At 41.0% G+C, this 26,902-nt stretch overlaps 1 protein-coding gene across 1 annotated transcript in view; it reads left to right on the forward strand.

Moving 5' to 3' along the window:
• FMN2 (formin 2) overlaps positions 1–26,902 on the forward strand; it is a gene marked incomplete at both ends in the record, with an annotated part of 319,676 nt that overhangs the window by 281,727 nt on the left and 11,047 nt on the right. Inside the window, one exon of the mRNA XM_082631007.1 lies at positions 9,149–9,298. Coding sequence (XP_082487133.1) covers positions 9,149–9,298 — 150 coding nt within the window. The remainder of the gene's footprint in view (positions 1–9,148; positions 9,299–26,902) is intronic.

Below are 26,902 nucleotides of genomic sequence, written 5' to 3' on the forward strand. Positions count from 1 at the left end.
GGATCTGTACGGAGGAGAAGGTCCACATGGATGGACCCTTGCCCCGGAGAGCGTGCAGGTTGAGCTGCAGTCTGGACATCCTGATCCTGGTGTCATACACAGAGAAGACAAGACTGCTTGCCTGCTGGGAAATCTTCTGAGACAGATACAGGGCTGGAGAAGCCTAGACTCCAGTCACGAGCTGGTGTGCTAACAGTCAGGGCAGAGAGAGCCCTGCACTGGCGGCTGCCACCTTGCTGCACTTCCCAGTCCAGAGGGGTGGACACCCTGGGTCCACTCAGTAGCTACACAGAGACAGACTAGGGCACCAGGGGTGTGATCTGGGCAGAACTGCAGAGGCTTTTGTCATTGCATGCATGGGGGTGGCAGGTCAAACTGGGCAGGCATTGTCAGCACGCACACAGGGCAATGCCACAGGAGTGCACAGCAGCTAGGCGCTGAATCTCCGGCAGACAGGCCCTGGGAGAGGACTTGTCTAGCTATGCAGAGACAGTCTGGGGGACCTGGTCTGTGATCTGGGTGGGGCAGAGACCCCCACTGTCAGCAAGCTCAGGAATACATAGTGAGAGAGCATCCTGGCTCCGTCCACTACACAGTGCAGCCTAGCAATAGATCTGGGATGAACACAACAGAGAAAGGTATGCGACCTTGGGCTGCTTCTGAGCAGAAACACAGAAACCATCACAGACAGAGCATGGGTCCTCTGTGACTGCACAGGCCTCCCATGCTTCAGGAATCAGCTCATTTGGGGCAGGGCACACACTCAAGGACAACAGAGCCATATCTAACCCAACCCTCAGGGCTCCTACTCCAACAACTGGGGAGCAGACCCCTGCCTCACATCCAGCACAGACTCTGAACACCACAACACCAATCCCCACCCTCCTTCAAGGGGATAACAGTCAGCACACTCTGAGGAAAGACGTGGCTGGCATCCATGCTGAAACCAGCTGTTGCACCAAAAATATTGGACACATACAATCTACACAGGGACGTTCCCACATAAAAACATCTTTTCAAGACCACAGTAGGTAACTGTTTCTCTTTAATTCAGAGAGACAGTGAAAGTTAAGTTAAATGAAAAGGCAGAGGAACTACTCCCAATAAAAAGAACAAGAGAAATCCCTTGAAAGAACAAATAGTGAAACAGACCTCACCACTCTAACTGATCCCAAGTTCAAAAGGAGGTAATAAAAATGCTAAGTAAATTAAGAAATATTAGTGCAGATCACTGTAACAGGGGTATAGAAGCTATAAAGGTGAGCCAATAAAAATAATTCAATTGCCAAGATAAAAGCCAATCTAGGAGCAATGAATAACAGGCTAAGTGACACAGATGAATGAATAAGTTATCTGGAAGATAGAATAATGGAAATCATCCAATCAGAGCAGCAGAGAGAAAGATAAATGAAAAAAATGAAAGCAACTTACAAAATCTATGGGATAATATAAAACACACAAACCTACACAAAATAGAGATTCCAGAAGGAGAAGAGAGAAAGAATGGGATCAAAAATATATTTGAGAACTTATGACTGAGAATTTCCCAAACCTAAAGAAACAAACAGATATCCAGGTATGGGAAGCACAGACGGTCCCAAACAAGATGAACCGAAACAGACCCATGCAAGACGTATCATAATAAAAATAGCAACAGTTAATGATAAAGAGAGAATTCTAAAGGCAGCAAGAGAAAAACAAAGAGTTAATTACAAGGGAACCCCCCAAAGAATGTATATATATGTAAAACTGAGTCACTTAGCTGTACAGCAGAGATGGGACAACACTGTAAATCAGCTATACTTCAATTTTTAAAAAATTGTAACCCCCATAAGGTTATCAGCTGATTTCTCTGCAAAAACTTTGCAGGCCAGAAGAGAGTGGCATGATATATTCAAAGTCCTGAAGGAGAAAAACCTACAATCTAGGATACTCTAACTAGCAAGATTATCATTTAGAATTGAAGGAGAAATACAGGATTTCTCAGACAAGCAAAAACTAAAAAATTTAGCAATACTAAACCTATCCTAAAAAAAAAAAAAATGAAGGGTGTTCTCTAAGTAGAAAAGAAGCAAGGATCTATAGAAAAGGGAAAATCACAATAAGAAAGTCAAATGTATAAAAGGAAAGAAGATCACTTAAATAAGCCAATACGTAGATTACAAAACAATTTTAAAAGTAAAAGTGATTATAACTACAATAAACAGTAAAATGATAAGCATGAAGATGTAACATAAGACATCAAAATCACGAAATATGGGGGAGGGGAAGAATAAAAATGTAGATCTTTTATAATGTGTTTAAATGTGAATGACTATCAGTTTAAAGCAAGTAGATATACTTATGAGTCAGCATACTTGAACTCCATAGTAACAACACATTAAAAACATGCAGTAGATTCACAGAAACCAAAAAGAAAGGAACTCAAGCATACTACAAAAGAAAATCATCCAGCCACAAGAGGAAAACAAAAAGAAGAAATGAACATAGAAGAATTATAGAAACAACTGGAAAACAAGGATTAAAATGGCAATAAGCACATACTTTCAATAGTTACTTTAAATGTCAGTGGACTGAATGCTCCTATCAAAAGCCACAGAGTGGCAGACTGGATTTAAAAAAACAAGAACCTACACTATCCAGCCTACAAGAGAGTCACTTTGTGGCAAAAGACACACACAGACTGAAAGTGAGGGGACAGAAAAAGATAATTCATGCAAATGGAAATGACAAGAAAGCAGGGATAGCAATATTTGTATCAGACAAAATAGACATTCAAACAAAGGCCATAAAAAAGTGCATTATATAATGATAACAGGATCAATACAAGAAGCTATTACTCTTTAACATATATGCACCCAACATAGAAGCACCTAAATATATAAAACAAATACTAATAGACATAAGGGAAGAAATTGACAATGATACAATAATAATAGGAAACTTTAACACCCCACTGACATCAATGAACAGATCATCCAGACAGAAAATCAATGAGGCAATAGAGGTCCTAAATGATATAATATACCAGCTGCACTTAATTTACATCTGCAGAACTCTATATCCAAAAAAACAAAAAAACAGAATACACATTCTTTTCAAGCACACAGGGAACATTCTGTATAATAGACCACATACTACGTCACAAAACAAGCCTCAGCAAACTTAAGAGGATAGAAATTATTTCAAGCATCTTTTCTGACTATGACTGTATGAAGCTAGAAATCAACCACAGAAAGAAAAATAGGAATGAATGAAAATAGGAATGAACACATGGAGACTAAAAAGCATGCTATTAAAAAAACAATGGGTCAATGATGAAATCAAAGAAGAATTCAGAAAATACCTGGATACAAACAAAAATGAAAACACAGCCTTACAAAATCTATGGGATGCAGCAAAAGCAGTTATAAGAGGCAGTTTCATAGCAATACAGGCCTTCTTCAAGAAAAAAGAAAAACCTTAAATAAACAACCTATCCTACCACCTAAAAGAGTTAGAAAAAAAAAGAACAAAGAAAGCCCAAAATCAGCAGAAGGAAGGAAATGATAAAGATCAGAGAGGAAATAAATAGAGATCAAAAATAGAAAAAAATCAGTAAAACCAAGAGCTGGTTTTTTGAAAAGATAAACAAAATCAACAAACCTCTACCCAGGCTCACCAAGAAGAAAAGAGAGATAACCCAAATAAACATAATAAATGAAAGGGGAGAAATAGCAATACCAAAGATAAAAAAATCATAAGAGAATACTATGAACAGTAGTTATGTGCCAACAAATCAGACAACATAAATGAAATGGACAGGTTTCTAGAAACATACAGTTTGCCAAGACTGAGTCAAGAAGAAAGAGATAATTTGAACAGACTGATCACTAGAAGTGAAATAGAATCTGTAATTTTAAAAAAACTCCCTGCAAACAAAAGTCTAGGACCAGACAGCTTCAATGGGGAATTCTACTAAACTTATAAAAAAGAACTAATACTTATTCTCAAACTATTCCAAAAAATTGAACAGGAGGAAGCAAATTTATTCTTTGAGGCCACCATGATCCTGACACCAAAACCAGACAAAGACACTACAAAAAAAGAAAATTACAGGCCAATATCTTTGATGAATATAGATGCAAAAAGCCTCAATGAAATATTAGGAAACCAAATCCAACGATACATAAGAAGGATTATACACCATGATCAAATTGGATTCGTTCCAGGGTCACAAGAATGGTTCAGCATACACAAATCAATCAATGTGATAACCACGTTAATGAAACAAAAGTCAAAAACCACATGATGGGAGGGAGACGCAAGAGGGAATAGATATGGGAACATATGTATATGTATAACTGATTCACTTTGTTATAAAGCAGAAACTAACACACCATTGTAAAGCAATTATATTCCAATAAAGATGTTAAAAAAAACCACATGATCATCTCAATAGATGCAGAAAAGGCATTTGACAAAATTCAACATCCATTCATGATAAAAACTCTCACCAAAGTGGGTATAGAAGGAACAAGTCTCAACAGTAAAAGCCATTTACAACAGACCCACAACCAACATGATACTCAATGGTGAAAAGCTGAAAGCTGTCCCGCTAAAATTCAGGAATAAGACAAGGATGCTCACTCTCACAACTTCTATTCAACATAGTACTGGAAGACCTAGCTCCAGCAATCAGACAAGAAAAAGAAGTGAAAGTTATCCAAATTGGAAGGGAAGAGGTAAAACTGTCACTGTTTGCAGATGACATGACATTCTATATAGAGAACCCAGAGAACCCTAAAGTCTCCACTCAGAAACTATTAGAACTGATAAATGAATTCAGCAAGGTAGCAGAATATAAGATTAATATACAGAAATCTGTTGTATTTCTTTACACTAATATTGAAATATCAGAAAGAGAAAGTAAAAAAAATCCCATTTAAAATCATGTCAAAATAAATAAAACACATAGGAATAAACTTAACCAAGGAAGTGAAAGACTTATACTCTAAAAACTAAAAACTATTGATAAAGGAAATTGAAGATGATTCAAAGAAATGGAAAGATACCCCATTCTCTTGAATTGGAAGAAATAATATTGTTTAAATGGCCATACTGTCCAAGGCAATCTATAGATTTAATGCAGTCTGTATCAAAACACCCATGACATTTTCACAGAACTAGAATAAATAATCCTATAAATTATATGGTAACACAAAAGGCCCCAAATTGCCAAAGCAATCCTGAGGAAAAAGAACAAAGCTGAAAGCATAACCCTTCCAGAATTAGGAATCAGCATAGTATGGCACAAAAACAGACATATAGACAAATGGAACAGAATAGAGAGCCCAGAAGTAATCTCACACTCTTATGGTCAATTAATCTACAATTAGGATGCAAGAATGTACAGTAAAGGGACTTCCCTGGTGGTGCAGTGGATAAGACTCCATGCTCCCAATGCAGGGGGCCTAGGTTTGATCCCTGGTCAGGGAACTAGATCCCACATGCATGCCGCAACTGAGAGTTTGCATGCCACAACTAAAGACCCTGCATGACGCAATTAAGGAGCTGGCAAACTGCAACTAAGGAGCCCTGGAGCTGCAACTAAGGAGCTTGCGAGCCACAACTAAGGATCCAGCCTGCTGCAACCAAGACCCCACACAACCAAATAAGTAAAAAAAAATAAATACTTACTTTAAAAAAAAGAATATACAGTAGAGAAAAGACAGTCTCTTCAGCTAGTGGTATTGGGAAAGCTTCACAGCTACATGTAAATCAGTGAAATTAGAACACTCCCTCACACCATATACAAAAATAAACTCAAAATTATTTAAAGACCAAAATATAAGACATGACACCATAAAACTCCTAGAAGAGAACATAGACAAAACATTCTTAGACATAAATCATAGCAACATTTTCTTATATCAGTCTTCCAAGGCAAAAGAAGTAAAAGCAAAAATAAACAAGTAAGACCTAATCAAACTTAAAAGCTTTTGCACAGCAAAGGAAACCATCAACAAAATGAAAAGGCAGCCTACAGAATGGGAGAAAATATCTGCAAACAGCGCAACCAACAAGGGGCTACCATGCAAAATATGCAAATAGCTCACATAACTCAGTATTGAAAAAACAAACAACTCAATCAAAAAATGGGCAGAAGACCTAAATAGACAATTCTCCAAAGAAGACATACAGATGACCAAGAAAAATGCTCAATATCACTAATTATTAGAGAAATGCAAATGAAAACTACAATGAGGAATCACCTCACACCTGTCAGAATGGCCATGATTAAAAAGTCTACACATCATAAATGCTAGAGAGGATGTGGAGAAAAGGGAACCCTCCTACACTGTTGGTGGGAATGTGAATTGTGCAGCTTCTATGGAAAACATTATGGTGGGTCCTTAAAAAACTAAAAATAGGGTTACTGTATGATCCAGCAATCCCACTCCTGGGTATATATCTGGAAAAGAGAAAAACTCTAATTTGAAAAGATACATGCACCCCAGTGTTCCTAGAAGTGCTATTCACAGTAGCCAAGACATTGAAACAAGTGTCCATCAACAGACGACTGGCTTAAGAAGATGTGCTGTGTGTATATGTGTGTGTGTGTGTGTGTGTGTACACACACACATAATGGAATATCACTCAGTCATAAAAAAAGAATGAAGTATTGCCATTTGCAGCAACATGTGTGGACCTAGAAAATATTATACTTAGTGAAATCAGTTAGACAGAGTTAGGCAAATACTATATGATATTACTTATATGTGGGATCTAAAAAATAATACAGATGAGCTTATTTACAAAACAGAAACAGACTCAAAGACATAGAAAAGAAACTTATGGTTACCAAAGCAGGGGATAGAGGGAGGGGCAAATTAGGAGTATGGGATTAACAGATACAAACTAGTATACATAAAATAGATTAGCAACAAGGACCTATAAATTCCCAGTATAGCACTGGGAACTATATTCAGTATTTTATAATAACCTATAATGGAAAAGAATCTGAAAAAAAGATAACTGAATCACTATGATGTAAGCCTGAAACTAGCACAATACTATATTTAAACTATACTTCAATTAAATATATATATATATATATATACACACGCACACACACACACACACACACACCTGTGTGTGTGTGTGTGTCTTGGGGCCAGCAGGCAGCACCACAGTGGGGTGACCACCCTTACCCGTCGTCCCTACTCATCAGCACAGTTTCTCTTACTTTACTCAGAAGGCAGTTTGCAGTAGCTCCTGCCAGAGAGTTCCTCTCACTTTCAGTGTTAAGCGCACTGTGTCTGGGTAAGATGTTAATATTAGAAGGTGAGTGGAGGCCATACTTGAACTCTATATTATCTTTTCAACTTTTCTGTAAATCTGAAGTTAATACAAAGTAAGGCCATGAAATAGGTGATCATTACCTCAGCTGTCTCCTATAATTGAGTTTCATACAGGGAAAATGGAAATAATACATTTAATTCAGTTTGCATCGGTTTAACCTAAAGGAGTAAAAGAAAAGCTCTGTGAATAATTTCTCATTTTTAAGTTCAAGTAAACAGGACAGTAATGGTTCCATTACTTTAGGACATGAGAATGAAAATTGCTAAAAGTTGTAGGTTTAGATCAGAGACTCTTGCGAGAAAGTAGTGAAGGTGGCCTATGAAGCCAGATTTCAAAACAAGTGAGAACACAGGAGCATTGAATTATAAAGCAACTGTATATAAAGCGTGGTGTCTTTCAGTGAGTCTGCATGGATGAGAGAATATTTATAGATGCAGAAATCTTCATATGCTCTTAGGATCAGAAGGAAAACCTAGTAATAAGAGATTTTGGATGCTGGAAATAGGAGACAATGGATTTGATACTTTCCTCAAGGAAGTAGGGGTAGGTAGATTAAAGACCATGCAGGTGAGGAACTTGGCTGTGATTTAGAGATGGTAAACAAAATGTACAGTGATCATCGCTCATCACCCGGCAGTTCCTGACTTGGTTTCATCTACACCCCTGCCCACTTGCCCCCTCCCATATTGTTTGTGAAGCAAATCCTCAACAGGTGTAATTCCATCCATATATATTTTAGTATGTATCGCTAAAAAATCCCCTTTAAAAAATAACCAGCACCAGTTTTACCCCTAAAAATAATAATAATCCCTAATGTCACCAAATACCCAGTCTCTGTTCGAAAGTCCAATTAGTTCATATATGTAAGAAATGATTTTATTTTCTTACAGTTTGTTTGAAGCAATATATAAAGAAATTCAAACCATTATAATCAGACAATATCTCTTAAGTCTTTATAATAGACTTTTTTTCCCTTTACATTTATGTATTGAAGAATCTAGATCATTTGTCCTTGACTTAGTTCTGGCTGTTATAAGAAAATACCATAGACTGGGTGGCCTAAACAGTGAACATTTACTTCTCACAGTTCTGGAGGCTGGGAGGTCCAGGTCAAGGTGCAGCATAAATCTACCACTTACTAGTTGTATGTTCTTTGTCAAATAACCCCTTGAAACCCTTCTGAGTGTCAGGTAGTTGTAATATGAAGCAGCCTCGATGGCACCTTCTGGAGATGGGCACTGCCACCCACTGTCACAGTGCTGGCTGCCCTGCTGGTACCCACTCATTGGTGCTGCCATGATCTCCAGTGGGAGCCTTTGTCAGCATCTCCCGGGGCTGTTGCTTTTTTTTTCCCACCAGCAATGTAGGAAGCCCATAGTATAGAAGCAGTATAATACACATATAGAGACATATTAGTTTGGGGACAAAGAGCTGATGTTTCATTTGTTTAGAGTCTAGAAGGAAAGTATAGACCCACCACTTCCCTTATGTCCCAACTTGATTACAGGTTCATTTCTGAAATAGGTTGGACACATAATGATTAATTTTGAAAATGGTTGGACCAGGGATAGCTACCAGTATATGGAGGACTCTTGTCAGCTGCTAACATCTGTGTCCAAAAACCCTAACATGAAACCTTAAGAGAACTACTGTTGGTGCCTGAGGAGTTGAGTCCTCTTGGTAATAATAACTGCATGAATGAAATCAGCATTTGGATGGGGAAAGAATATCCCATATTGGAAAGTAATCATAGCTTTTATCTTTGTGTGTGTGTGTTTGTGTGTGTGTGTGCATGCTTTGACAGCTTTTTGGAGACTACAGCCTATTTCTTCATGAGACCAAAAATTGGAGAGAAGGAAGTGTCCCCAAATGTTTTCTTCAGTATCTGGCATGAATTCAGCTCTGACTTTAAAGACTTTTGGAAGAAAGAAAACAAACTTATTCTACAAGAGAGGTAGGTGTTTTTCATTTACACAGTGGCATTTTGAAACGTGTTTTCTCGGGTGTGGCCAATTAGGGCTTGCCAACTTTTATAGCCTGAATGAAAAATTAGGTTCTAACCCTGGGTGTCCAGTCTGAGAGGGTGCTGAGATCGGACGGTATTTGCAGCCTGAGTAAGAAAAGTCAGCACAATGACTGTGATGCTACAAAGGACAGCTAGGGTGATGGTTTGCCAGGACCACCTTCTGGTAAAACAGCTTCTGTGATGAGGAGGCCACACAGAAGCAAACAAGGTAAGAACAGGAGTGAAAGAACACTGCCGAGATGACAAACCCACTCACTTCAAAAGACCATAAGGTAAGATGAATCAGTTTGGTTTTATTTTTGCTCAATTCATTAGATACTGTCAAAATTTCACCATTCGTATCAAAATTTCTTCCAGGTGTCACCAAGAAACTGAGGATCAATATTTTTAAAAAGATTTTTCAAGAATCTTATCAGATCATATCACGTTTCCTAAAGTAAATTCTTTCAGGAATGAAGGGAAGTTTCTCTTCTTAAGTACATGAAATGGAGTCTCTGTCACTTGATTATGAAGGTCACAGAGGTGTCCTGTTACCAAGTCAGGAAGCAGGCTGGCCCACGCACAGCAGCATCCCCAAGTAGCTGAGTCTTGAGGGAGAAGGAAAAAGGAAAAGGAAACCAAACCCTAATCCTGAACCAATTAGTGTGCTTTCCAACATCCTGGCCCTAACAAGGACTTTGCTTTAGAAAACTTACCTCCTAAGGGACTTTATTCATCAGAGCACAAAATTCCACAGTTTTCTGCTTATAATCTTCATTTTGGTCTTGCTTACATACAAAACCATGCTCACCTGCCTAGTCTTCATCTGTAAGTAGATTCTCATCCATTCTTAAATCAGGTGAAGTTAATTGCGGACATGTCCTGAGCATGTGGACTGTGCCTGGCTTGTGCTCACTCACAGAATTACCTACCTAGAACCCAGGCTCCATCAGAGAAGGGAGTCTGCTTCAGTGAACAACGGATGCAAAAAAGAGCAGTGTGAGTAGAAGGAAAACACTGAGCTTATTCTACCTCAAAACACATCACCAGGAGTTAACATAAAAGATGAGATGTTAGAAGTCCATGCGGGTGAGACAGGAGGGAGAACCGTGTAAACACGGGCACCTTTGGACCACCATTCACTTCTTTCAGACTTAGCTCTATGTTTCCAGTTTTTCACCCAGCAAGGCTTGCTCAGTTTGGACAATGGTGAGGAGGAAACTGATTTTAACGTCAGCACGTCACAGACAACCTCCCTTCCTGACGCCCACTACTCCCCACATGCCTCCTTCAGCTCTGATCTAAGCCTGGGCCCCTAAGAAGGGCCTGGGGCTCGTTCACACTCGGGAACAAAATGGAAAGATCAGTGTTTCACTTTGTGAGGGAGCTGAGATGATCCTGACGAGAGTGGACATGGTGGGATATAGTCATGGACAGAGCAGGAGTGAGGAGACCGTGGTTGGAGGGCAGCTGCCCTGAGGGCACATGGTGAGGAAGTGAATTGCAGCAGAGGCCGCAGGCCCTGTGGCGGTGGCTCTGTAGGTCCTGGTGTGAGATGGCAGGGGGACTGTCATCTGAGCTCCCATTACTGCGTGGCCTGTAGGGAAGCTGCTGAGAGGCCCCCGTGGAGGTGATGTCGGGAAGGACCAGCCATTTGCAGCCTGTGCTCTCTGAGATAGAGTTGTGTTACCAGGCAACGCTACGGATAACAGTCCACTGTTTATGATAGTTTATGCATTGGACATGCCCACTGAATATCTCATAAAATCAACCCAATCCTTTTTTTATACTTCATCCTTTGCTAAAAAAATACAATGGGCTTTTTGAGTCACCCTTGGTGACTTCACTTTCAACTTGGCAGTGCTGTGTGAACTGGCATGTGACAGGTGCTCTCCACTGCACACTTCTCATTTTCCTAAATCATTTGCTTTTAACGAAAGGCTAAGGAAGAACATGTGGCAGGTGAGAGAGCATCTTTGCCCTCTGACTCCAAAACTATATTACGTCTCTTGGCAAAGAGACTGGTTTGAAAAGTAAGACTGTTGGTCTGAATTGTTTTTAGCAAAATTTTGTCCCTTTCCTTAGTGGAAAACCAGCCACAAAACTTCCAGGAAACAGTGCGAAATAAAAACAACAGGCCCCTTATTCAAAAAGCATTAACAATTTCAAGACAGCAAACTGTTAAACCAAGTGCAGAGCCCTGAGAGGAGGCCCTGTGTGCTGCACAAACGTCCACCCTTGAAGGCGGCCTTGCCCTGGTGTAAGCTTGCTGGCACGTGCTCTGCGGTTAGGTGAAAGCGTGTTTCAGGAATGCTCCGATGCCCCCAGACATGTACAGGACACGGGGTGCAGCCAGTGGAGGGGTTAAACCCCTGACACACCGATGTCAGTGTGAGCAAGGCTTCAAGTGACATGTGCTTCAGACGGGATGCTCTCCCCAACCTGAGTGTTCCCTCCTCTTCTCCTGTGATATGTACTGGCTGTGTATTTTCATAGTCCTGTGCTGCTCTTACTTTATACCATGGCTTCTTCCGTGTTTGCATTTGTCTTTGTTTCCTGGACATGGTGTTTTGTGTCTCCTTTTTCAGCGTCGCTCTCGGGGCCTCTAGGCCACAGTGCCCCCTTTTGGTGTTTCCATACATATTTGCTGAGTTGACTTGTCACATTGTATTTGACGCAGACATGGAAATAAGAACTTAGTCTAGTAAAGTAACGAACGTGTTTTCTTAGGTAATTTAAGTTTGCCACTGGAGGTAATAAAAATCCCACTCCAAACACCGGAAGCAAAAAGAGAGACTTTGTTTAGACGGTCAAACCACAGAAGAGCAGGATGGAAGGTGGCTGTGGGTGCCTGAGTGCGGAAATCCTAACCAACCACAGCTGTGCAGGGCGGGTTGAGGGGGCTGTTAGTCAGGTGTGTCTCTACCTGCCGCCCTCCACCTGTCTTTTAAATGCCCCCTCCTCCTCCTCTCCTCTCTCTCCTCCTTTCTTTCTCTCTCTCATCCTCACTTTCTCACCCTCTCTCCCCTTCCAACGTCCTCCCTCCCACCTGCTCTGTGCTCCAGCCTAACTTCCAGGCCAGGCTGTTTCTTTATGAGTGGACCCCTGGCCATCAGTCCAGCCATGGCTCACATTCTCCTAAATCAGGAAGAGAGGGCATTCTCCACCCTGTAGAAGAATCCCAGGGAGGAATTCCAGAGGAGTCATGTTCATCTTTGGATCAGCCACAGTGGCCAGAGGCATGGATACCATGGTTGGTTCAGCGGTTCACAGGCACAGTCCTGCAGCCAGAGGGGAGTGTTGCCATGGTCGACAGTCTCCTTCTCAGCACTGTCACTGGAGTTAGGGAGAGCAGTTGCCCAAAGAAAGTAAATAATAATCTACTAGCCCTAATTTATTAAGCCTTTAAAGATAACCTGTGTAATTAGCAGAATGTCTTAGCATGGTAGAAATAACCCAAAAGATGGTTTAATGGTGTGGTTGAAATTTTCTTTTCTGATCAAGTTTTCCTTGCTCTTATTTGGAATGTATGCATTGAATAATATGTTTAAGGTTGTAAATACTCTATAAAATGTCCTCATCCCATTCTTTCTAATTGGTGTTTGAGTACAGAGTGTTAGTAACGTATTTTCTGGCTTTTCCTAATGACTCGCATGAGTTAGTAGATGTATTTCTTGAAATGGTGAACTTCTAGTCTATGGTGAAAAGGTCTGCTATCCTTCTCATTGATGTGGTGTGGAAAACATGAGCATTTGAGTTAGCTCTCCCTCTTGCCCACTTGAGTCCTAGGCAGGTATGCTTTCTTTTTTTTTTTTTTAAGATTTTTTTGATGTGGACCATTTTTAAAGTCTTTATTGAATTTGTTACAATATTGCTTCTGTTTTGTGTTTTGGATTTTTGGCCACGAGGCATGTGGGAAGCTTAGCTTCCCCACCAGGGGTGGAATATGCAGCCGCTGCATTGGAAGGTGAAGTCTTAACCACTGGACTGCCAAGGAAGTCCCAAGGCATGGTTTCAAAGTCAGCAAAATGGAGACAGTAATACCTGTTCTGCAGTGAGACTGTGTAACTAAATGAGGTTATATATTGGAGTATGTAGCACAGTGTCTCCATACTAGATGCTCAGTGGCTGTTTCTCCATCATTTAAAATAAATGATGTCCTGATCATGACAACACACAAGGTCATGTGACATTCTGGTAAGGCGTGTTAAGAACACATCTGTATGAGCCCTGAACCAAGATGGTGGAGTAGAAGGACGTGCTGTCACTCCCTCTTGTGAGAACACCAGAATCACAACTAGCTGCTGGACAGTCATCAACAGGAAGACACTGGAACTCACGAAAAAAGATAACCCACGTTCAAAGATATAGGAGAAGCCACAATGAGACGGTAGGAGGGGCGCAATCACAGTAAAATCAAATCCCATAACTGCTGGATGGGTGACTCGGAGACTGGAGAACACTTATATCACAGAAGTCCACCCACTGGAGTGAAGGTTCTGAGCCCCACATCAGGCTTCCCAACCTGGAAGTCCGGCAACGGGAGGAGGAATTCCTAGAGAATCAGACTTTGAAGGCTAGTGGAATTTGATTTTGGGACTTCGACAGGACTGGGGAAACAGAGACTCCACTCTTGGGGGGCACACACAAAGTAGTGTGCTCATCAAGACCCAGGGGAAGGAGCAGTGACCCCAAGGGACATTGAACCAGACCTACATGCTGGTGTTGGAGGGTCTGCTGCAGAGGCGGGGGGTGGCTGTGACTCACCGTGGGGACAGGGACACTGGCAGCAGAAGTTCTGGGAAGTACTCCTTGGCATGAGCCCGCCCAGAGTCTGCCATTAGCCCCACCAAAGAGCCCAGGTAGGCTTCAGTGTTGGGTTGCCTCAGGCCAAACAACCAACAGGGATGGAACCCAGCCCCACCCATCAGCAGTCAAGCAGATTAAAGTTTTACTGAGCTCTGCCCATCAGAGCAACAGTCAGCTCTACCCACCAGCAATCCCTCCCATCAGGAAACTTGCACAACCCTCTTAGATAGCCTCATCCACCAGAGGTCAGACAGCAGAAGCAATAAGAACTACAATCCTGCAGCTTGTGGAACAAAAACCACATTCACAGAAAGATAGACAAGATGAAAAGGCAGAGGGCTATGTACCAGATGAAGGAACAAGATAAAACCCCAGAAAAACAACTAAATGAAATGGAGATAGGCAACCTTCCAGAAAAAGAATTCAGAATAATGATAGTGAAGATGATCAAGGATCTCGGAAAATGAATGGAGGAAAGGATCGAGAAGATGCAAGAAATGTTTAACAAAGACCTAGAAGAATTAAAGAACAAACAAACAGAGAAGAACAATACAGTAACTGAAATGAAAAATACACTAGAAGGAATCAATAGCAGAATAACTGAGGCAGAAGAGTGGGTAAGTGACCTGGAAGAGAGAATGCTGGAATGCACTGCTGCTAAACAGAATAAAGAAAAAAAGAATGAAAATAAATGAACACAGCCTAAGATACCTCTGGGACAATATTAAATCCAACAATATTCACATTATAGGGGACCCCAGAAGGAGAAGAGAGAGAGAAAGGACCTGAGAAAATATTTGAAGAGATTATACTCGAAAACTTCCCTAACATGGGAAAGGAAATAGCCACCCAAGTCCAGGAAGCACAGCGAGTCCCATACAGGATAAATCCAAGGATGAACACGCCGAGAAACATAGTAATCAAATTGGCAAAAATTAAAGACAAAGAAAAATTATTGAAAGCAGCAAGGGGAAAATGACAAATAACATACAAGGGAACTCCCATAAGATTAACAGCTGATTTCTTAGCAGAAACTCTACAAGCCAGATGGGAGTGGCATGATGTACTTAAAGTGATGAGAGGGAAGAACCTACAACCAAGATTACGCTACCCATCAAGGACCTCATTCAGATTCGATGGAGAAATCAAAAGCTTTACAGACAAGCAAAAGTTAAGAGAATTCAGCACCACCAAACCAGCTCTACAAAAAAAAAAACAAAAGGAACTTCTCTAAGTGGGAAACACAAGAGAAGAAAAGGACTTACAAAAACAAACACAATGGGCTTCCCTGGTGGTGTAGCGGTTGAGAGTCTGCCTGCTGATGCAGGGGACACAGGTTCGTGCCCCAGTCCGGGAAGATCCCACATGCTGTGGAGCAGATGGGCCCGTGAGCCATGGCCGCTGAGCCTGCGCGTCTGGAGCCTGTGCTCCGCAATGGGAGAGGCCACAACAGTGAGAGGCCCGCGTACCGCAAAAAAAAAAAAAAGAAAGAAAAAAAAGAAAATGGTCATAGGAACATACATATTGATAATTACCTTAAAGGTGAATGGAATAAACACTCCAACCAAAAGACACAGTCTTGCTGAATGGATACAAAAAGAAGACCGATATATATGCTCTCTACAAGAGACCCACTTAAGACCTAGGGACACATACAGACTGAAAGTGAGGGGATGGAAAAAGATATTCCATGCAAATGGAAATGAAAAGAAAGCTGGAGTAGCAATACTCATAGCAGATAAAATAGACTTTAAAATAAAGAATGTCACAAGAGACAAGGAAGGACACTACATAATGATCAAGAGATCAATCCAAGAAGAAAATATAACAATTATAAATATATATGCACCCAACATAGGAGCACCTCAATCCATAAGGCAACTGCTAACAGCTATAAAAGAGGAAATCAACAGTAACACAATAATAGCGGGGGACTTTAACACCTCACTTACACCAATGGACAGATCATCCAAAATGAAAATAAATAAGGAAACAGAAGCTTTAAATGACACAATAGACCAGATAGATTTAATTGATATTTACAGGACATTCCATCCAAAAACAGCAGATTACACTCTCTTAAGTGTGCATGGAACATTCTCCAGGATAGATCACATATTGGGTCCCAAATCAAGCCTCAGTAAATTCAAAAAAATTGAAATCATATCAAGCATCTTTTCTCACCACAACACTATGAGATTAGATATGAATTTCAGGGGAAAAAACAGAAAAAACACAAAAACATGGAGGCTAAACAATACGTTACTAAATAACCAAGAGATCACTGAAAAAATCAAAGAGGAAGTCAAAAGATACCTAGAGACAAATGACAATGAAAACACGATGATCCAAAACCTAAGGGATGCGGCAAAAGCAGCTCTGAGACAGAAGTTTATACCTATACAAGCCTACCTTAAGAAACAGGAAAAATCTCCAATAAACCATCTAACCTTACAGCTAAAGGAACTAGAGAAAGAAGAACAAACAAAACCCAAAGTTAGCAGAAGGAAAAAAATCATAAAGATCAGAGCAGAAATAAATGAAATAGAAACAAAGAAAACAATAGCAAAGATCAATAAAACTAAAAGCTAGTTCTTTGAAAAGATAAACAAAATGGATAAACCATTAGCCAGACTCATCAAGAAACAGAGAGAGAAGACTCAAATCAATAAAATTAGAAATGAAAAAGGAGAAGTTACAACAGACACCACAGAAATACAAAACATCCTAAAAGACTACTACAAGCAACTCTATGCCAATAAAATGGACAACCTGGAAGAAATGGACAGATTCTTAGAAAGGGATAACCTTCCAAGACTGAACCAGGAAGAAATAGAAAATATGAACAGACCAATCACAAGTAATGAAATTGAGTCTGTGATTTAAAATCTTCCAGAAAACAAAAGTCCAGGATCAGATGGCTTCACAGGTGAATTCTGTCAAACATTTAGAGAAGAGCTAACACCCATCCTTCTCAAACTCTTGCAAAAAATTGCAGAGGAGGAAGCACTCCCAAACTCATTCTATGAGGCCACCATCAGCCTGATACCAAAACCAGACAAAGATACTACAAAAAAAGAAAATTACTGACCAATATCACTGATGAATATAGATGAAAAAATCCTCAACAAAATACTAGCAAACAGAATCCAACAACACATTAAAAGGATCATTAACCACGATCAAGTGGGATTTATCACAGGGATGCAAGGATTCTTCAATATACGCAAATCAATCAATGTGATACACCATATTAACAAATTGAAGAATAAAAACCATATGATCATCTCAATAGATGCAGAAAAAGCTTTTGACAGAATTCAACACCCATTCACGATAAAAAACTCTCCAGAAATTGGGCATAGAGGGAACCTACCTCAACATAATAAAGGCCATATACAAGAAACATACAGCAAACATCATTCTCAATGGTGAAAAACTGAAAGCATTTCCTCTAAGATCAGGAACAAGATAAGGATGTCCACTTTCACCACTATTATTCAATATAGTTTTGGAAGGCCCAGCCACAGCAGTCAGAGAAGAAAACGGAATAAAAGGAATACAAATTGGAAAAGAAAAAATAAAAGTGTCACTGTTTGCAGATGACATGATACTATACATAGAGAATCCTAAAGATGCCACCAGAAAACTACTAGAGCTAATCAATGAATTTGGTACAGTTGCAGGATACAAAATTAATGCACAGAAGTCTCTTACATTCCTATACACTAATGATGCAAAATCTGAAAGAGAAATTAAGGAAACACTCCCATTTGCCATTGCAGGAAAAATAATAAAATATCTAGGAATAAACCTACCTAGGGAGACAAAAGACCTGTATGCAGAAAACTATAAGACACTGATGAAAGAAAGTAAAGATGATAGTAACAGATGGAGAGATATACCATGTTCTTGGTTTGGAAGAATCAATATTGTGAAAATGACTATACTACCCAAAGCAATCTACAGATTCAGTGCAGTCCCTATCAAATTACCAATGGCATTTTTTACAGAACTAGAACAAAAAGTCTTAAAATTTGTATGGAGACACAAAAGACCCCGAATAGCCAAAGCAGTATTGAGGGAAAAAAAACAGAGCTGGAGGAATCAGACTCCCTGGTTTCAGACTATACTACAAGTCTACAGTAATCAAGACAATATGGTACTGGCACAAAAACAGAAATAAAGATGAATGGGACAGGATAGAAAGCCCAGAGATAAACCCACACACCTATGGTCAACTAATCTATAACAAAGGAGGCAAGGATATACAATGGAGAAAAGACTGTCTCTTCCATAAGTGGTGCTGGGAAAACTGGACAGCTACATGTAAAAGGACTAAATTAGAACGTTCCCTAACACCATACACAAAAATGAACTCAAAATGGGTTAGAGACCTAAATGTAAGACCGGTACACTATAAAACTCTTAGAGGAAAACATAGGAACTCTTTGACATAAATCACATAAGGATCTTTTTTGATACACCTCCTAGAGTAATGGAAATAAAAACAAAAATAAACAATTGGGACCTAATGAAACTTCAAAGGTTTTGCACAGCAAAGGAAACCATAAACAAGATGAAAAGACAACCCTCAGAATGGGAGAGAATATTTGCAAACGAATCAACAGACAAAGGATTAATCTCCAAAATATATAAACAGCTCATGCAGCTCAATATTAAAAAACCAAACAACCCAATCCAAAAATGGGCAGAAGACCTAAACAGACGTTTTTCCAAAGAAGACATACAGATGGCCAAGAAGCACATGAAAAGCTTCTCAACATCACTAATTATTAGAGAAATGCAAATCAAAACTACAATGAGGTATCACCTCACACCAGTTAGAATGGGCATTATCAGAAAATCTACAGACAACAAATGCTGGAGAGGGTGTGGAGAAAAGGGAACCCTCTTGCACTGTTGGTGGGAATGTAAATTGATAAAGCCACTATGGAGAACAGTACGGTAGTTCCTTAAAAAACTAAAAATAGAATTATCATATGATCTAGCAATCCCAGTACTGGGCGTATACCCAGAGAAAACCATAATTCAAGAAGACACATGCACCCCAATGTTCATTGCAGCAATACTTACAATAGCCAGGACATGGAAGCAACCTAAATGCCCATCGACAGACGAATGGATAAAGAAGATGAGGTAAATATATACAATGGAATATTACTCGGCCATAAAAAGGAACGTAATTGGGTCATTTGTTGAGACATGGATGGATCTAGAGACTGTCATACAGAGTGAAGTAAGGCACAAAGAGAAGAACAAAGATCGTATATTAACGCATGTATGTGGAACCTAGAAAAACAGCACAGATGAACCGGTTTGCAGGGCAGAAGTTGAGACACAGATGTAGAGAACAAACGTGTGGACACCAAGGGGGAAAGCTGCGGGGTTGGTGGTGGTGGTGGTGGTGTGTTGAATTGGGTCATTGGGATTGACATGTATACACTGATGTGTATAAAATTGATGACTAAAAAAAAAAAAGAACACATCTGTAAATACAAGGCATTGTTGTGACTCAGTTGCTTTCTTCGTTGGTAAAATGTCTTGATTCTGAGTCCAAGGATGAACTTTTGTTTGACAGTGTTCATGTGACCTATCCCTTCTTACTTACATTATTTACATTATTATTTACATTATGCTCTACTCCTGTTTTGATGCTTCAGACAGCTGACCCATTGGTTTTGTCGTGAGTCAGAAAAAATATTTCTTCATATACTTGCAACTAGGCTTGTACACTTGTTAATAAGAAATTCTTCTTCAAAGAAATCTGGACTATTTATTACTGAGCAACACAAAACATATGAAAAATAACTTTTAAAAAATATCAGCTCGACTCTGTCCAGAATATGGGAACAAACTGACGTGAACGGTGCCCAGCCTCTCCCCATGGCCTCACAGAGCGCAGTGTCCATGTGTGAGGACCCAGGTGACCCAGGTCTTATCTCCAGGAAGCCATCAGCATCACCAAGCCACTTGGGGGCCCAGGGGAGCTTGGATGACTTAGCACAGGGTACTAGGAACACTTGTGCTTTTCCACCGTGATGGAGGGACTGTGGTCCTGGGGGAGACAATTTCACTGCCCGCCTTTGCTCTGTTGTAGCGAAACTCAGTTTTCAGGCAGAGTCCAGCTTGTGATGTGTGGCCGTCCTCTCGTTCCATGTTAAGTGTCCAGGCACAGGAGACCCTCGGTCATTTGATGAAGGCCCCATCTCCCTGGAGCTGACAGCCTAGCCTTGGTGAGGTGTCACAGGAGGGGGAAGCAAGAGGGGGCATCAGTGCCTCCAGAATTATTCTTTGGACACAGATCTGAGTCGAGTAGGAGCTTCGCAGGCAGTCCTGGGAGGGGAGGACGTCCTAAACTAGGAAACTGGGCTCTGGCACCCGGGCCTCAAGCCCCATCGTGTGCAGTGCAGCCTATCACCATTTCACTTGTAGTCAGCTGAAGACTTTTTTTTAAATATTTATTTATTTATTTGCCTGTTCCAGGTCTTAGTTGCTGCATGTGGGATCTAGTTTCCTGACCAAGGATGGAATCCAGGCCCCCTGCATTAGCAGCACAGAGTGTTAAACACTGGACCACCAGGGGAGTCCCAGCTTAAGACATTTTGATTTCGTAAATCAGTGGTGACATTAGTAAGAGTTGTGTTTAAAGTGCTAAGTTAATTTGCTGGTTCACTTTATTCTGAGGCAGGTGGTCTTTGAGGAACCAGGAGAAAGGGCAGCTACTCCTCCAGCTGCATGAGCGTGTGGTAGTCAGGTCTGGTCTCTGCCCAGCTGGTCTGTGGTTGGAGGGAAAGCGTGTGAGGGTCCGGCCTTAGGAGGGTACACATTAGACCAGAGGCACCTCATACACTGAGCTGTGTGTTCAGGTTGAAGTATGATGTCATCAGAGTAGAAGGAAGCAACCACTTTCAAAGCAACTGAAAATAAACCTGAGCTAAGGAAAGAGGCTTATTATTCTGTAGTCATGTGTTTGTTGGACACATAAGTGGAGCTACCTCTTGGACCTCTGCTCAGCACTGTCACATTGGAGCAGTACGTGAAGTTGGCCAACCGCTTACCCCTTTAATTCAGGCATCAGTTTCTACAGGAACGACCCATAAAGCAACCCTCTTCCTAGTTCTGTCCCCTGAAGTGGAAGCCATGGCAGGAAATTGACAAACAAGACAGGACAGTGCAAATGGTGCCTGAGAATATGTAGGGAATGTGACCTACGCTCATTAAAGGAATAATTAATATGCATTAAGACGTCGTAGGAAATTAAATTCATGAATTATTAATTCACCAATTATTTATGCCCTACTCTGTGCTCGGCAAATTCCCTGGCCATGTGGATCTTACCCTCTAGTGAGAGACGCAGACAATAAAAAAGTAAACATGCACATTTTAAAATTATAGGTTGAAATTAGCATTGTGAGGAAAGTAAACAGTGAACCATTTTTGCACAATAAAAAGCAGAAGGGTTTCATTTAGAAAGTTTGGTCGGAGGAGGCCTTTCTGAAGAGGCAACATTTACGTTGACACCTAAAGAATTTGAGACTGGTGTAGGGGTACGGTGGTGAGCCTGGCAGGTAGAGGGGTGGGAAGGTCGCAGCAGCCTGGCAGACAAGACTGACTGCTCTCCAGGTCATGAGGTGAATCTGAGGAAACAGGCAGAGGCCTGACCGTTCCAACCCTTGCAGTCATGGTAAGAGGCTGACTTTTATCGTGGGTGCAGTAGAAGGCCATCACAGGGCTTTTGAAAGAGGACAACCTGATATGATTCATGCAGAGAAGAGATGGTTGGCTCAATGGGTAGGAAATTGGACGGTGGTATTGAGAAGCAAGTTAGGAGTTACTGAGCAAACTCCTCAGTAACCTGAGGTGGCCCAGGTGAAAGGTGTGATATTCTGGACCAGGAGAGGCAGCAGAGGAGACGGGAAGAGGGTGCTGGGACCCTACACACACGCGTTAGTACGGGTTCCTGGCTGGGGCAGCTCTGGAGGTCAGAAAAGTCTAGTCTCAGCTCCATGACTGATGAGCTTAGGTTAACCAGACCTTAGAGATCAGGAAAGTGAGCTTCCCCCCTTTCTTCTCCTAAAGTGATTTACAAAGTCTGAAGCCCTGAGTATCAGGAAATTTACTTTCTAAAACTTAGTTCTCCAAAAATGATGTAAAATCCTAAGGTGAAGTTTAGATGGAAAAAATCTATGCATTTGCTTCATCTTTCCATGTCCCAAGAGATCTTTTTAAATTTCGGAAAATCCTGTCTCCAAGCCTCATGTTCAAAAATGGAAGAAAGTCACCCTTAAATGTTGTGGTTCCAACTCCCAACAGACAGCTGGGGCCAAGAGTCAAGAAAATAGCTTGTCCACAGACTTTTTTGCTTTAAAAGGATTTAAACATTGTTGCACCTTCTGCTGAGTTTGCAGACGCTTGTAAAGGTATCTGAGCAATTATAAATTTCGCTTCAGCATTTGCTAAAAATATTTTTTGGTGCCTTAGCAAAGTTTGTCATAAAACTGTCTTGGCAAAAAATATGCTTCATGGAGTAAAGATATTTAAGATTACCTGTTAAAAATAACATCGTGCAGCTTATATGAGCTGCAACTAGCTCCTAGAACAAGCTATATCTTTACCAGCAAGCCGTTATTTGGGGATCATTGTAAATTTCTTTAGGAGCCTCTCAAACAATGTGATGGTTATAACCTGACGGAGGAGGGGGCCAGACCTGTTAGATTTGTCCAACGCCGAATTCTTAGGTTTGTGTGGACTTCTGCCGGAGCCTGGATTTTTTAGGTAGTGACAAATGCCCCCGCAGCCACCCCACTGTGACGTCTTCCTGGCTGACTCGGAGCCCCCGGTAGAGGAGCCCACTGGCCAGGCACCCTTCCTCCTGGTCCGCCTCGGGACTCCTCCCTCAGACACGGGGGGGTGCGGGTAACGCAGAGAAATGGAAGGTGTTCCTTCTACATTTAAAATTTTGGGATCGTGGGGTCAGTAATGAGTACTCAAAGCTAGTCGTGAGAGATGGGGGTGGGCGAGATCGTACCGAAGATGTAGGTGTCGGTCTCTACAACAGGTTTGTAGCTGATGGCAACATTAGACCCAGACATTGCAGCATCATTTTATTGGACAAAGAGCAGTCCACTCACTGGTTTTGCCTGCTAAAATCTGGTTAACATTTAAGAAGCAACTGTGATAAGGCGCGAAACTCAATTTGAGTGTATGGGACGTTCACGTGCTGGGGGGACTGTGGGCAGTGAAGCCACTTTGGAAAACAGGCCTTTCCTCAAAGGGGGCAGACTAGGGACTTCCCTGGCGGTCCACTGGTTAGGACTCTGCACTTCCACTGCAGGGGACACGGGTTCCATCCCTGGTCGGGGAGCTAAGATCCCACAAGCCGCAGGGAAAATTAAAAAAAAAAAAAAAGTGAGCCTAGAGCTGCCATGGGGCCCGCAGCTCCCGCCGCGGGTCTGCGGAAGAGGCCTGTGGACACGCAGCAGTGTCACTCATGACACCTGAACAACTCGGAGGTCTGTCCACTGATGAGTGCGTAAATAAAGCACGCATATCCTTACAGTGGAATAGCATTACATGATAAAAAAGAAATGAAGCACTGATACAGGCTGTAACATGGGTGCTAAGTGAAAGCAGATGGTCACAGAAGAAGACTATGTGGTGTGTTTTGATTTATATGAAACACCCAGAACTAGCAAGTATATAGGATCTGGAAGTAGGTTAGCCCTTGTCGGGGGCTGGGGGCAGAGAGGAATGGAAAGTGACTGCTGATGAGGTTTCTTGGCGGGGTGGAATGTTCTAAAACTAGATGGCTGCATAGCCCTGTGGGTTAGGGTTTTGTTTTGTTTTTTCCAGTTTTTGGTTTGTTTTCTGGCTGCACCACGCGTCTTGTAGGATCTTACTTCCCCGACCCCTCCCCGGCTCTCGGCAGTGAAAGTGAGGAGTCCTAACCAGGAGACCACCAGGAAATTCCCTGTTCAGCCCTGTGAATTTTCCACTTTAAATGGGTGAATTTAATAGTACACTAATGATATCTCAATAAAGCTTTTTTTTTTTGAAGAAAGTAAATAGAATTCTCACATTAACCACTAAGCCTAAAAGTGGACCAGGATTGAACGTCCCACCCTAGCGGTCTGTTCAGGTTGGTCACAGTTTTGAAATCGTACATTGGTTACTTTTCTTCCTGCCTGGTCCACTCCTGGCCATTTCCCCTGTGCCCAGGGGACGTACTCAAGGAAAGCAAACCTTTTAACTATTAACATGAATAAATGAGCTAAATCAAAATTTCAGAGACAAATCTGCTGGCAAAAATTGTAAAAAAATAAAATCACACGGTTAATTCCAAGATCAAAAAGATCTCCATCTATTTAAATACTTAGTGATTTATAATAGCTTGACTCTGTAGTGATGAAATGACTAGTGCTTTCCCTGTGTAAACTTCAGACTCAGGAAACCTTAATTCATGTTAAAAATATACATACATACAGTACGTGTGTCTATTCTGAAATTACTCATCTATTCTAAATAAACTTTTTTTCAAATCTAATCTCCATGCGGGGAGTCAGATTGTCCAAGTTTTCTTAAACTGTATTTCTAATGGAAAAGAGATAAATACTTAGGGGGAAAAAAGTGGATATAATAATGGTGAAAATAAATAAAAAGGTGAAGAAGTTTGTCTGCGTTTGCTATGGGGTAAAGACCCATCTCTCACTTGTGTTTCATGAGGTCTCCACCCTCTCACCAGAATGTCTCCCTACTCCTGCCCACCGGCCCTTACCTGGCGTCTGAGTTCTCACTCGGGACCCTCCCCACGGGCCTCTGAGCAGGTCGCTGCTCTGCTTGTCATAAACAGTTAGGCTTAGAAACGTGAACCATGGGCAGCTGCTAGGTCAGGAGAGGAATTTTGAGTCCATGTGAAGAAAGCAGACATTTCTTGAGGCAGGGGTAGACCGTTTATACGGGGGCCCTCAGTGAGGACTGGCCGTGCTGGTGCTGCAGAACTGGCCATGGAAGTACAGTGTGGTCTGGACACAGGCATTTCTAGTCAATTCAGGTGTCCACCATTGAACAGCTATCATAGCAAATAAGTTTCCCCCAGCCTGGGTTCCTTGGTTTATGTGGAAAGTTCTTGTTTATGATTTGTTCCTCCTTAGAAGGACCTTTAGGTCATTGTCACCGTGGTCATCATGATCATTTAAGTTATTATACATGCATGATATTTCTTACATGCATATTATAATTTCATATCAAACTCAAATTCTAATGCTCTTGGAGTTTTAGGAGCTATGATTTGCACTTTTTAAGAGTGATAATATTGCAGAACCAAAAATATGAAAATCATATCGTACTTAATATAGTCCCTAAAATGATGTAAGACTTCTTTTTTCACTTTAGGCTTTCTAATGATAATATGATATTAGCTTATGGATACACCAGAGGGTTGTGAGCTTGCTCTTTTTTTTTTAACTGAAGTATAGTTGATTTACAATGTTGTGTTAACTTCTGCTGTATAGCAAGTGATTCCGTTTTACATATATACATTTTTTTGATATTCTTTTTCATTATGGTTTATCACAGGATATTGAATTTAGTTCCCTGTGCTATACAGTAGGCCATTGTTGATTATCCATTCTCTATATAATAGTTTTCATCTGCTAATCCCAACTTCCCAGTCCTTCCCTCCCCTCCCCACCCGCTTGGCAACCAGAAGTCTGTCCTCTATGTCTGTGAGTCTGTTTCTGTTACATAGATAAGTTCATTTGTCATATGTTAGATTCCACATATAAGTGATATCATATGGTATTTGTCTTTCTGACTTATTTCACATAGTATGATCATCTCGAGGTCCATCTTTGTTGCTGCAAATGGCATTATTTCATTCTTTTTTATGGCTGAGTAATATTCCATTGTATATATGTACCACATCTTTATCCATTTATCTGTTGATGGACATTTAGGTTGTTTCCATGTCTTGGCTATTGTAAATAGTGCTGCTATTAACATAAGGGTGCATACATCTTTTTGAATTATAGTTTTGTCCAGATATATGCCCAGGAATAGGATTGCTGGATCATACAGTAACTCTATTTTTAATTCTTTGAGGACTCTCCATACTGTTTTACATAGTGGCTGCACCAACTTATGCTTGCTCTTTTTGAATGTTGTCTTATATGAAGCCCAGGAGCATTTTATTTTACTTTATTTCATTCCATTTTGATTTATTTTGCTTTTGTTTCCTGAGTAAGATCAGTAATAAAATGCTTAAGATCCCTGATACCTTGAATGTCTTTCTAAGTTTGAAAACTTTAATCAGCTTCATCTGTCATTTTATCTTGTTGAGGGATGTTGACATTCTCTGGATAATCCTTCAGCTTTCTCCCCATCGTCCCCCACAGCCCTGGCCATGCTCCACCCCCAGCTGATTACAAAGGTCGCCCCTTCCTTTAGGAACAGCAGTTATGCTGTCACCTGTGTGTCATACTCTGTTCTAGATAAAGTGTTCCTGCCCTCACGTCCCCGATCTCATTGATCTCTCTGGAGAAAGGCTGATATGTCTCCTTATAAGCCCCTCCCATGAATGATTTAAAGCTTGATGCTGAGCTGTACAGAGTCCTGTTTGGGTAGCCGTGCCTCAGAGAGGATGTGGCCACTCTGCATTTACTAAAAGGGCATATGGTCCTCCTAGCGTGAGCTGCACCTGCCTTGTGTTGTCCGGAGTTCTCT

Source organism: Mesoplodon mirus, assembly GCF_964341445.2.
Source record: "Mesoplodon mirus genome assembly, chromosome: 2".
Taxonomy (NCBI): Eukaryota; Metazoa; Chordata; class Mammalia; order Artiodactyla; family Ziphiidae; genus Mesoplodon; species Mesoplodon mirus.